The sequence below is a fragment of the Atractosteus spatula genome, chromosome 8 (genome assembly GCF_055471065.1).
Source record: "Atractosteus spatula isolate fAtrSpa1 chromosome 8, fAtrSpa1.hap1, whole genome shotgun sequence".
NCBI lineage: Eukaryota > Metazoa > Chordata > Actinopteri > Semionotiformes > Lepisosteidae > Atractosteus > Atractosteus spatula.
The window spans coordinates 43,033,654-43,047,588 of record NC_142713.1 but is presented as its reverse complement, the minus strand read 5'-3'; the positions used below and the strand labels follow the sequence as shown (position 1 = coordinate 43,047,588).

At 36.2% G+C, this 13,935-nt stretch overlaps 1 protein-coding gene across 1 annotated transcript in view; it reads right to left on the bottom strand.

Annotated features, from left to right (window-relative positions):
* Nucleotides 1-13,935, bottom strand: part of muc5e (mucin 5e) — a gene marked incomplete at its 5' end in the record, with an annotated part of 107,096 nt that overhangs the window by 76,875 nt on the left and 16,286 nt on the right. Inside the window, 13 exons of the mRNA XM_088922604.1 lie at nucleotides 620-761; nucleotides 2,331-2,441; nucleotides 2,794-2,950; nucleotides 4,619-4,861; nucleotides 5,405-5,599; nucleotides 5,688-5,792; nucleotides 5,992-6,130; nucleotides 6,238-6,392; nucleotides 9,124-9,212; nucleotides 10,193-10,233; nucleotides 11,204-11,450; nucleotides 11,646-11,775; nucleotides 13,834-13,925. Of these exons, the coding sequence (XP_088778730.1) occupies nucleotides 620-761; nucleotides 2,331-2,441; nucleotides 2,794-2,950; nucleotides 4,619-4,861; nucleotides 5,405-5,599; nucleotides 5,688-5,792; nucleotides 5,992-6,130; nucleotides 6,238-6,392; nucleotides 9,124-9,212; nucleotides 10,193-10,233; nucleotides 11,204-11,450; nucleotides 11,646-11,775; nucleotides 13,834-13,925 (1,846 nt within the window). The remainder of the gene's footprint in view (nucleotides 1-619; nucleotides 762-2,330; nucleotides 2,442-2,793; nucleotides 2,951-4,618; nucleotides 4,862-5,404; nucleotides 5,600-5,687; nucleotides 5,793-5,991; nucleotides 6,131-6,237; nucleotides 6,393-9,123; nucleotides 9,213-10,192; nucleotides 10,234-11,203; nucleotides 11,451-11,645; nucleotides 11,776-13,833; nucleotides 13,926-13,935) is intronic.

The window sequence follows — 13,935 nt, the reverse complement described above, 5'->3', positions numbered from 1 at the left end:
GAGTTGAGTCTCCCCTTCCCTGAAAGAGGGTTGTGATTATAACCCCTAGAAGAGTGTTATAGTGTAATGTTAGTGTAAATCCTGGAGGTGGTTTGAGTTTTGAGGATTACAGACCCTATAGCTGTATGTGGAAATGAAATCTGTAGCTGTATGTGGAATATAAAACAGGCAGCTTCAAGGAACCACTATAGGTTAAAAGGCTGCTGAGGTGAGGAGGTGAATAACTCTCTATTTGGATATAATGGGAGTTGTAGCCAGAGAGCATTCCAGATGATTAGTTTCCTAAGGAAAAAATGTTGTTCCTTAGTGTGGTTATTGAGAGTCTTCTCCAGTGGGGAGAACGGTGTCTTCTTGTTGCAATACTGAGGCATTGATTTGGGAAATTCTGAAAACATTCAAACTACTGGCCCACAAATGCAATGTACGGCAGCGATTACATTACAATGTAATAAGTAAGGTTTATTCCAATTTATTAAAATATTCCTCTCTCCACAACTCCACAACTGAAACAATATTTCTTTTCTTCTCTTTTCAACATGGAATAAACCTTTACTTGTTCCCTTACAGCCTACACATGCTGACATAGCTGCTTATTTGAACTATGGTACAATGTACTTACCATGTCTGACCACAGATTTCCATGGTTTGATTAGGTTCAATTATGTTTTCATTGTAAAAACAACTGCAGTCTCCCAAAGTAGTACATTTCATTGTGTTTTCATCAAAATATGGTGCATCATCTGGACACCTTGGATAACAGCCTACATAGAAATATATACAGTAGAAACAGTCAACAATTGCATTTATATATATATATTTCAGTTAAACTTTATTTCCATGAATAAACGTGCATCATAGTAGTACATCATGATGCAGTACATCAAAACATCTAGTGAAATATAAACTCAAGCTTATTAAAGAAACCTTTCCTGTAATGATCCTTGTCTTAAACAAAAAAAACTTGCTTTCCAAAGAATTGAACTATTAATAGAAAACATTTATAAAATATTCTCCTTTGCATTTTAAGACATTGAGAAAATAACTAAAATATTTTGTGGGTAAACACTTTGAGCAACAGAAAGTTTTTTGGTTGAGCATTGTAAACATTTTTTTAGAGTTTAGTTCTGAGCCTACTGCTGTCTTTTAAACACTGAAATCATACAGAGTGCATTATCTGTAACATATTGGACACATTTTCTGATGATGCAACCTATCTAGAGATATGATTAATTTAGGATTTAGATAATACGAAGAGATGAACCAGAGGACAGGGACACAAATGGAGAGCAGAAAAAGTATTTCAAACACAGAACAAGAGGCACTACTTCACAAAAAGTTTGAAGAGTCTGGAACAAGTTTCCCAGCCATGTTCTTGAAGGTAATCCCCCTTTAAAAAATGGCTGTATGAGATTTTTGTATCATCCATCCATCCATTTTCTAACCACTTCTTCCAATTCATTGCCACTGGGGAGCCGTCAAGCAACAGGTAGAAGTGTACACTGCTTGGGATGCCAGTCCATCATAGGGCACACACAAACACATACAGAGACATGTACTGTACACACTCACACCAAGGGCTAATTATTCTAGAAGCCTAACCATAAACTGGAATACCCAGAGGAAACCCACATGAACAAGGGGAGAACATACAAACTCCACACAGATAGGGCCTTTGATCTGTAATTGAACCCAGGGCCGCAGCGCTGTGAGGCAGTAATGCTAACTAATGTAACCAATCATTTAACCACTAACTACCAAACAGGCTAGATGCTGTAGGCAGAATGCCCTTCCTTATAACCTTTCTAAAAATGAATTTCTCAAATAACTGCAGATTATCAACATATATAAGCATAAGAATCATACTATAATAATAATAATAATTGCTTACACTTAAACAGTATAGCGCTTTTCTGGACACTCCACTCAAAGCGCTTTACAGGCAATGGGGACTCCCCTCCACCACCACCACTAGCATCCACCTGCAATGGCAGCAATAGTGCGCCAGAACACTCCCCACACATCAGCTATTAATGGGGAGGAGAACAGAGTAATGAAGCCAATTAATAGATGGGGATTATTAGGAGGCCATGCCTTGTAAGGGCCAATGGGAATTTTGGCCAGGATGCCAGGGTTTCACCCCTACTCTTTTTGAGAAATGCTCTGGAATTCTTAATGACCACAGAGAGTCAGGACCTCAGTTTTATGGCTCATCCAAAGAACTAGTGAAAGAAAACTAAAAAAATAACTAAAAATAAAAAGTAAGCTGAAAACTAAGCAGAAAAGAGGCAGCCCAGACGTGTAACTGAAACAATTGGAAGTGTCACTCTTACCTTCAAGCTTTCCAGTGAACTTATTGTTTTTTCCACATGTTTTCACTTTACCACAAGGATCATAATGCCAGCTACATTCTCCAGGGTTATTATAATAATCACAATATACAGCTAGAAAAATAGAACAAAGCATTTTCATATATCTAAAAATTAAATATAAAAGGATATTTCTACATCAATTTAAATAAAAAGACTTTAAGTGTTGTTTTTTACTTCTTTATAAATCAGTTTAATTCCTAGAAGAATGGAGTTTAAGAGCACAGCTGTTGTAGACAAATTCATAATATCATGACGACATGAAACAGCATTTGATTTTGAAACAGTTTAAAATGAATAAACATAGGTAGATAACTTTTGCTACTAGTATCATGTACTATACATTCTATGTTTAAGACAAACTTTGCTACTTATATTTTAATAAGTAGATAATCTTAGACAAAAAACTGAAATAGCTGAGACATACGGCACAAGTCAGGGGTTCTCCACTGGATGCAGACACCCTCCTCACTGCACGCTTCAGCATACGCAGCCACAGCTGTGCAAAAACCCAGGAATTTGCCTTCAAACTCACAGGAACATGACTCTTGCAAACACACATCATAATAGTACTTGGGGTCCACCTGAATTTAACAGATAAAAAGGTGAAGACAGATTTGGATATGTATGTTAGTAAAATTGCCATACTGCAAATACTACAGCAATGCTGAAACGTTGGAAAATGTTCATAAATGTTGAGTAGGGCTATAATATTGCTAATTGTTTTTCCTTATAATTCTTATGTGCCTAGTTCTTATTGATCACAATTCTTTTCATTAGCATCTTAATAAAGAGTGCTTCCAAGTATTTCACTGATAGTGTATGAAATATTGTGTCTCTTTACAATTTGTCTGTGAGAATACCTCTCCCTATTACGAGCAGTACAATTTTTGTCTAAAAAAATCTTTCTCTAGACTCCATTCATGCCCCTTAATTTTAGTTCATTGTTTATTTTTAACTTTAATTTATTTTTGGCCCTTTGTTTAGAAAATGAGATGCAATAGTATTCACAAAACACTAAGCAGCTGGTTGTCCTACAATTTCACATGGCTCACTCATCTGAAGATGACAGATGAGGACAGCTATCCGGAAAACCTCACACCAAGCTGTAGGAAGTAATATACCTCATTTTCATTGATAGCCACTGGAGTGTTTGAGTTGCTGTGGAATTACTAAGAACTTGAGTTGATAAAGATCTCAAACCTGTTAAAAATAGAGGGCTCCTTGTTCAAAACGCCTAGATACCTAGAGAATGCAATGGGTCTTAATCTCATAAGTGTGAATATAGGGGGCATAGTGTTTTCAGTCTCAAAATAGTTTCCAGGTGCTTTGAGAAGATACTGTACCATAGTCAATCTAAAAGGGCGTACCCCCTTCTGGTTTGGGCCCCCTTCTGGTTTCGTCTCATACAGTATATTGGATAAAGACTAAATTTCTGTTCCTACAATATGAACTTCCTGTGTTAAACAGTACAATATATATTTATTTTACTGCATGAAGAAAGTAGGAAGCAGTTAAGTCTCTGTTGGACAGATATACTAAATGGTTTAACCTGTCTAGATAGTTCTGAAACTCTCATAAATGTTCATGATGTGTTGGATAAAGTAATTTTGTTCCTCTGCCTTCAACACATAGGACAATGAAGTATGAAGACAAAGAGTTTGTTAAAAGCAATTTTCACAGTTATAATTTAAAAATGATAAACTTCCAAACACTGAAGATGTATCAGTCGCTGAAATAAACTTCTCTGGTAGAGATGTTATATACAGTAATAAATTTGCGCAATATTGACAAGTGATTGAATCCTCAAACGTTGCACAGATCTCTCTGCACAAGGTACATTAAATGAAAAAAAATCTACTGTCACTTTCAAACAAGCACAAATGACTTGTTTGAATATCCCAGAAAATAAATTTCCTAGTATACCCCAATAATCATTGCCAATTCCTTAGGTTTTTTTCATGCTTGCAGTTAGCAGTTTTAGCTTTTCTATTTTGGAAATGTTTCGTTTGGAGATCTGGTAAATTATATGCATTCAAACAGTTAATTTCGAAATTTAAAAAAATCTTGAATACATTAATGGATAATGAACAACATATTACCCTTAATTCAATAAAATGTACAGGTGTTTGCATTCAGTATATGAACCACTTTCATCTTGACCAATAGTAATATTCTCTTCTTTATACTGTATATATAATGTAGTACTTATACCCCAGTTAAACAAACATGTATGCATTATTTTACAGTACCTTGCTATGACATTTTTCAAATGTTTTCTCTAGAATAATTCTGCATCTCCTTTCAGCCCATGTGAAACAATAAGAGTGTCTCTCACAGGGGAATGTCTCATTCACTGTATCAGAACAAGCAGCACCAGATGTTTTCCAGCTGTTACCAAATTCTAGTTCTTTGGTCACTGAGAGCTTTGATCTGGTCTGGAGGTCATTTTTTGCATTTGAGTCAAAGTTTCCACAGAGACCACACACTTTATTCTGCAAATCAAGCAATAATAATTAATGTGAAAAGGGGAAAAATAAGTATTTGTAGTTGTCACTATTTTAATATTAAATATAGATTGAAGTGACCCATATGAAAATACATATTAATAGTTTGTAATGGTCAATTTAAAATTACTATTTGGATCTATGATTTAATTATAATTTCAAACAGATTTCCATATTTAGTTTTCACATTTTTGTATTAAAAAGAAAGAACAAATTAAAAAAGGAAGGAAGAGTGATGCAAGTCAAAATCATTAACATCATAACTATAAATACATTAACATTCAATAAAAATCAAACTATCATTTATAACTGATATTTTTGAAGACCAAACTTTGATCTTTCAGAAACCACGTCATATGACAATAAAATACTCTGGTATCTTCAAATAACACTAATCATTTATTCATAAACTGACATTTTTTAAATAGTGACTGAAATGTTTCTACTACGTTACTGATGATGTTTCACCAGCAAAACAACAAAAAACCTTATTATTAAACAATGGATTTTCAGCAAGGAAAACACACTTACAATCCACTTAGATGCCAGAAGGATGGTGACTCTGGTATGTTTGTCCCACACCAAGGTAATTCCAAGTTTAGGAACTGTGATAATGATGTAAAGCCCCACTGTGTGAACTGAGTATACAGGCTTAATCTCACAGAAGTTTGGATTTTGTGAATTTATGGTCACATTCATGTCACTTAATTTTAAAGTAACTTGATCCTGTTGAAATTAAAAGAAACATATTTAAGTTACAAATTAAAAATAGTAGAGACTAAGGGCTGAAAATCAATAAATCAATTGTTGACACCTTGATATCAAGTACAATAGCCCGAGAACATGTCAGAGCCTCATCACAGCAGGGAACACTCTCTGCCTTGATTTCAAAAGTTCCATTCCCATTACCACAGTCATCCTGAAATGAAGAGACATAGAAGGATAAGCAAACTCATCTGTGCATTAAAAAAAGTGTAAAATGTGGAAAATACTCACATCAGTACTAAATCTTAATTCTGAACATTATCTTTTTTTAAAGAGCAAATCTCAAAGACATTCTTATGTGATACATACAACAGATACCCCAAGTTCTAAATGTCTTGAGCTCATTGACTTACCTCCACAAGAGTATATTCACAATTCCCATCAAATCTGTATGATTTTAAATCAAATGTCTGATAGTGCCCATCTCCATAAACTTCACATTTCCCAGGGCTAGGAATCTTAATGCAGTTCCACTTTCCCTCCTCACATGTGCTGCAATAAGTAATATACTGTATGTGACAATGAGCCCTGCATTGTAGGTTTTGACAACTCACCTTACAGTTTTCAGTTCCACCTATGATACTCTGTTTTATACTTACCAAGTTCCATGGCGTCTTTTTATGTCTGTTCCAGGTTTGAACACTTCACCACCATATGTACATGTGCAGCCTTCACGAGGAACACAATTTCCATTATGGTCTTCATATTTTCCTTCTGGACAGTAACAGCCACTCTGACATTCTTCGCTGGTATGCTAGAAAAGAGAACAATATTAAAATATACTATTTTTAATTTTTTATCACTGCAATAAAAATGTATGATACAAATTTAATGAGATCTAAGAATGTTTCATACTGTGCAACGTAATGCTAAGCTACAGTGATAGTTGAAATAACCCAGTTCACCACTTAAGTGCAGCGGGCATTATGTGCCAGCAGGACCACTATATATCATATATATATAATGTATTTGATAAATGTCATGCTCACACCGATCTCTTTGGCAATGTGCACTTTGGCAGCCAGCCACTGCTCCACCCACCTACATGTTCAGTTGCCATGAACAACAATTTGACAGGAGACATGAATCACCTGGAGACTGTTTTGAACTCACCTGATTCAGGTGATACAGGGATGTTAAGGACTCTGATGCTGATCATGACTCTGTGATCAAGTTCTGTCCCTGGGTATCTTGAGCTTGTTTTCTCAGAGTCTCTATCTTGTTTTAATTTCTCTGTCCTATTTTACTATGTTGGATTCCTGACCTTTGCTTTGTTTCAACCTCATTCCCGGATAAATCCTTGTCTTGGTATCTCCACATTGTTTATCTCAGCTTGGACCCTGGTTTGCTTCAACTTTGTTTCATAGAATTTTCCCTTTGTGCTTTTGGATTGTAGCGGCAAGGCTTATTAAAATACAGGAATTAAGTTTTCTGCTCCCTTGCCAGTAAGGCCCCATCTCTCTCGTCATCTCTGTGGTGCAGCCACAGAGAAGCTATTCATGCAGGCTGATTTAAAGATGTTTTCTTTTGATAAGGGACAGCTCCCAAATGGGGATGCACTTAGCTAAGCCTGGCTATCATGATCAATGGTCATCCATTGGCACCTAAAAGTTTGCAAGATTCCAAGGGAGAGCCTCATCCAAGTGGTTTACAACCCCAAGGTCAGAGGGCATGGTTACTCATCTTTAGCCAATCAGGAACTGGTAGGGCCGAGTAACCCACGTGGGATCTGAATCCCCAGAGATTGGATGAGTATTCAACTTCACTGCATTACACCTCGAGAATTCAATTGTTATCCCAACCAGTTGATATCAATTTAATTCCTAAGAGTTATGTACTTGTTTCGAGTATCTAGTGTAGAAGTTGTAACCAAGTTCAATTACGAAACGGTCTAAATGAGTGATATACCGAACGTATGTCCTCTTGGTATATGTAACTCTTCGTAACTAAATGAATATATATCTTTTGTATTCTGCTAACCTTCACGATAAGATCTGTTAGGTTTACATGCATATTCTATGTATTAATAAATGTATCTTCGTGTATTAGTACCTGTGTGTGTGCGTTGTTTGAGTTATATCGCATGGTTGAATTCTAAGGCCATTAAAAGAATCATTTTGTGATTTTCTGCCACAATTAATAATTGTCCCAGTAAATGCCCAAACCCCTACAGAACTGGTGCCTCGTGAGAGCACACTACAGGATTCACCAGCTTTGACCCCAGCCTTCTAAACCACAGATCTGAACTATCGTCTCTACCTGTCTGCAGAACTCTACTACTTCAAGGAGTCCAGAGCTCGTTGCAGCACCACACCACCTGTGTTCTCAACGTTCCCAACTCTCCTGCCATTGCACAGCCTGCGGCTAAGTATGTATACTTTCAGTATCCAGTATGTACTGTATACTTTCAGCACAACCCAGTACATTTTTGCACGCAGCAGTGCTTAACTTTCCCCTGACTGTGTGCTAACTGTGCAGTTCCCAGCTGTGCATGCTTCCTGTACAGTTCCCAATTCATCTTTCTCTCATGCAGCATGTGAGTTCAGCTTATGACTTTCAATCTGCTGCAGGCTTCACTGGGCAGTGGGATCTTTACAATATATTTTTCTGATAGAATTTAAATGAAAAAAGATATGAAAGTATTTAAATTAAATTGAGAGGATAAATTTGAGCACTATTTTTCATTTGGAAATCCTAGACGGGATCATGGGGGAGCTCGATCCTAACCTAGCAGCAATAGGGGGCATAGAAACACACATACGCACACCAAGACAATTTTTTACTGATGCCAACTAACCTCCCACCATGTGTTTGTACTGTAGGAGGAAACTGGAGCATCCAGAAGATACCCAAGCAATCACAGGGAGAACATACAAACTCCATGCAGATAACACCCCAGGAATTGAACCCAGAGACATAGCATTCCAAAGGTGAAGTATTAATCATTGAGCCATCATGCTACCCTCTAACTTTATATATATTCTTAAAAGCAGCATCATACAGTATGTTAACATTCCACTGATAGTAAAATAGAAAACAATTAAAATGAATCATCCCCACTGTGACACAGTGGAAGGAAACTTCACCTTTTCACTACTGGAGAGCCACTAACACCACTAAGGTTACCCATCTAAATTATTTCTCTTTCCCTGATTGTCACGTGAGAATGTCTCTCATGAGCACCACCTGAGCTTCAAATTAAGAGCCTTGTATTACATTGTCATGTGACTCCCCTTCATTCATCCCAGTACCATGCCATCAGCTATAGAGCTAAGGCGCACGTGTTTCGTTTCATTTGAATAAAAGATTATTCAAAATGTTTCTCTCAAGCCTCAACACTCACCTTATCTCACTTAAGTTGAGAACCCTAAGTTTTTAGCGACTGCAAACAAGCTCTCTACCTCAGTTGACACTCAAGCATGTGAAAACATAGTCCAGAAGAACTTCACTGTTTCACCACCTAATTTGGCTTTACCAGAACTTACCTTTGGCAGATTTAAACTATCACATGTCTTTTGACTTGTGCTTACAGAAGAATGAGCACAGTAAACAAAAATTTTCTCCTTTGTACAATCTGCAAAAAATAACAGTAGAAAGTATAAAATACATAACATGCATTGATATATATTCAGTATTGCAATATATGGAACATTTAACCTGACTAGGAGAAAGACTTGACTTTCATGAACAAAGTTTGTTTTACAATGCAAGATATTGTTACAATCCATGAGCTTATCAGAAAATGTAGTTTGCATTTTACATCTTATACTGTATTATTCTTAAGAACAAGTTAGATTTACATTTAGGATTATGAGTTCATTAACATCCTGTGCTACTTTATTGGTTACACATATGTCAAATGAATTTAGTTTGTATTTTAGTTTAGGCTTACTTGTATTATTCTAATTATTTTAACATGCTGTGTCATCTGCATAGAGTTTTTAAATCGAAATTTAAAGTATTTTTTATGACTATCATTTTATCTCAGCATCAAAGGAAATCTACTCAACCAAATTCAGGAATACTGACTGAGTATCAAGTAGACAACTTACTACATTTAAACAATCACACTCTGCTGTTTTATCAATACAACCATTGGTCATCAACTGGTTTATAAAAATAATAATATTATATTATACAAGACAAGATATTGTTCAATATGATTCAATTTGATAAAATATGAAGTTCAATTGTGGTTTGCATTCTGGCATTTTGAATTCCTGGCGTGCTATCTCAAGAGCTATTGAATATATTTGCATAGGTTTCTTCAACTTGTTCAGATTTCTTTGCTTAGTCTGAGGGCTAACTGGTTATTTAGCTTCTAGGAAAAACTGGCCTAGTACAGAGTAAGTGTGTGTGTTTATCTGTTTGTTCCCCGAGATGGACTGGTGTCCCATCCAGTGTACATCTTGCCTTGTGCTTTGTGGATTAGGCTCTAGCTCCCCTGTGATCCTGTGCTGGATAAAGCAGTTAAAATGGATGGATGATGTTTAAATATTTTTTTTTTATTTATAACTTTTCAGTAATTTTATTTTAACTTGAATTACATCTTACTTTGTTTAGGACTGCAGTCAAGTATCCCATCTTCACAATTGCTGAAATTACATTTAAAATTAACATTAGATTTCTAGCATATATGTACAGTAAGTATTAAATATATTAATACTACTGATAAATGTAAGCATATTTTCAAAGTTCACTAGATACAATTATATTTATATGGTATCTGTACAAAACCCTTTCAAAGGCATGGTATGGTCCAAATAATTGGTCAACCACAGAAACAACCTAAAGAGCTACAGTATATTATATTTCAGTTCAAAGAATAGCTCAGCTTGTCTTTGATGATCCCTCCCTCTCCCGCCATCTTCTCTCCCATTTTCAACTGTTGCCTTCAGGGAGGCGTTTTAAATGCCTATGGCCAAGAAAAATATATACAAGAAATAATTTGTTCCCTCTGCAATTGGTGTGTTAAACTCAGTTCTTGTAAGTGACTGTATGCTGTATGAAGCTGTATCAATATAGTGTAATACATGGGCAGAGTGAGATGTATTGTCTACTGTACCTTATTATGCGTACTGTATGTATTGTTGCATGTTTTGGACTATTGTTTGTTCTTAAGGTGTATTTCATTTATGTTGAGTGTTATTTATTTTTTGTAGTTTTATTAGGGTGAATCCAAAGACAAAGTTCCACCTTTACAGATGGACAATAGAGTTATATAAATAAATACAAAAATGCACAATTGAAAGTCTCTGCAAAGAGTTTTTATACTAAAGGGACAATTTGATACACTGGTGACAGAAAGATTGCCTTCACATTAATGATTGGAAAAAAAATAACTTATTTTTTTTGCTTTTACAGTATCACGTGCTATAGATTTATAAATAGTTTAATAATTAAAGTGCTTAGTGTTTTTGTCATAAAATCAGATTTTTTTTAAGCTGTGTAAAAATATTGTATATCTGTCATCAACATATTACACAAAGAAATATTTCTCAAAGTCTCTTAAGAGATGCAACACGAATTTAAAATCTGACTTTCTCTCCCTGTGAAGAGACTCACCAGGATTGATATCCAGCGATATCAAAAGTCCCCCGCTTATAAATGTCATTTCCATGGTAACACGGACATTGAAATGTTGATGTACAGGTCTGTTCATCGTCCATGTGGGAGCCTTCTGAACATCCACACCCTTCCACAGGGTCGTCTTCGACTTCACACGTAAAGTCGTACACAGAGAGGGAACGGCAGGTACGATTGCAGGCTGTCATGATGTATTCAAATTTCTGGTTCTTGGGACATGGCACAACTGAAATATTAAACAATACCACAAGAGATATACAGTAAGATATAATATGATGACTAGCTCCCTATCACATAAGTTAAATAACAATGGTGATTTTATGCATCCCAGTAATAGGTGATTTTTAATGGTAATTAGTCCTTGTTATGGTATGAATCAGGTAATTGTTTATTAAAATTAATAACAAAGAATTGAACATACTGCAATCATCTTTTCTCCATTCTTCCACAATTATTCCCTGGGCAGCACAGGCTTTGGCATAGTTACCAAGAGCAGTACACAAGCAATCTTGAACATTTTCAGCACATTGACACACACTTTCTTCACAGGTCTGAAAAACAAATGATGCATATTATTTATTAATGCCTTATGTCATGTAGAACTACATTTTTTATCTTTTAATGCATAAAACTTTGCTTTGTTCCATAAGAACATTTATCCTATCATGAAATGGATAAGGACTACTGTGTACTGTAGCTCAATCAATAGCCCATATAGATCCAATGATTTCATCCAGCACTCTCCCAAGAATCCCATTTGGTCTATTTTGACTATTTTTAGTCATTATCTAGAAGAGGACAGAGGTGAACTTCTAGACAGATATACAGGATAGAGTAGGCAAGTTTAGCATCTTCAGTGATTTATTTAGGTTTACCAAGTACTGTATATTTGGATTTTCAGAAGGGTCCTTAAGGTTCTCATAATATATTCTCAGATGGTATTCAGCAAGTGTGAGCCCGGGGTCCATAACCTTGTTGTTAACTGATAGAAGCCTTAAAGTACAGTTAGGAGTTAAATGCTTAAATTGTGGTGACATAATTAGTAGACACCAAAGTGGTGTATATTAGGATTACTGCTGCTTGTAAACTTTTTCAATAATCTAAATCTAGGTTCTATTATATATTTTGTTTTATTTTACATGCTTTGTGTATGACCAAAGCATCCAGGACAACAATGTGTTGCTCAAGAACAAACACTTTATTCTATAACTCTCTGTGACACCTCATTCACATTCCTGCCTCTACCCATAAACTTACATTATGTTGTCACATGGGAATATTACAGTATAGTTAGTAAACTAGTCAGGTTATATTGGAAACACTGAGATTCTAGAAGATGCTTATCAAAAAAGCTTAAGATGTCTGTGTTGACATCATTTTCATTGTCTACACAATGTAAGGAATCATAATATAGGGAAATATAAAAAACAAACAATTAATGATTGTAACGATATGGCAGTGGGAGGAGCCGTGGAGAGCACCAGTATTTTGTTGAAGCCCTACTGAGGGACAGAAGCACCGGTGTGTGTAACACAAAAAAGAGCAAAAACAAGAATAAAAAGGGAAAAAGAAAAATGCACCGCTGTTCACCATGGCATCCAGGCTGGGCTTACCCTATTCAACAGAGTCCAGTGTGGAAGAGCGAGGAGGGGAAAAATCATCTCTTTTGGGAAAAAGAAAAAAACAAACGAACGCCACCTTACTGCAGGGTCCAGGCCAAAATAATAAAAACGTCTTGTGAAATCCAGGTCTAGACTGGACAGAAAAAGGGGAACTGCTTGGAACAGTGGGGTCAGGGAGCATTGAAACCACTCGGGCCAGCATGGGACCACTTGAAACAGCCCAGAACACTGGGGGGGAGAGAAGGGACAGCTTGAAACAGCGGGATCCAGCCTAGAGAAACAGACCTGAACGCTGAAGCAGCCATCGTGAGAATACGCTTCGCAAGAGGTTTGCTAACCTCTTCAACTGCGGCCCTATGTTGGGCGCCATGTGTAACAATATGGGAATGGGAGGAGCTGCAGCAAGCACCGGTATTTAGTCAACGCCCATACTAAGGGACAGAAGTACTGGTGTAAGGTTAACAAGAACTGAAAATAACACAAAAAGCGTAAAAATAAGAACAAAAAGGGAAAACGAAAAATGCGCCGCTGTGCACCACAGTGCCAGCCTGGGGTTACCATATTTAACTGGGGTCCAGGCTGAGGAAAAAAGTACTACTTAGCACAGTGGTAACCAGTCACCTTGTATAAATATAAAACAAGTCACTAGATAAATTGATTCTAAAAAAATATTTATCTAAATTATAATTTTTTTTTGCTTATCTGCTAGTTTTGAATAGGGACACTCTTCCACTTTTGTCCTGCCTTTCTTCTTGCAAAGCTGTACACCTACTAATGTATTCCTCACCAATATCTTCTGTTTGTTATGTTTAAGTGACTCTAAGACCTTTGTAGGTGAATGCAGATGCAATAGCCACTGTTCCTTTTGGGTTCCTGGCAGAAAGGATCAATCACTTACTAGATATTTGAATTGTGATATTTCCTGTTCAGAATACCTGCTAAGTTACTTCATTGTCTTAAAAGAGTGCAAAGAAAAAAAAAACTCACCCTGATATAGTTGTCATACTGCACATAATCATGGCACTTAGCAAATGGCCCTGTAGGGTCCTTGATATAGTCACAGTTTTTTTTTCCATATAAGTCTGTTGC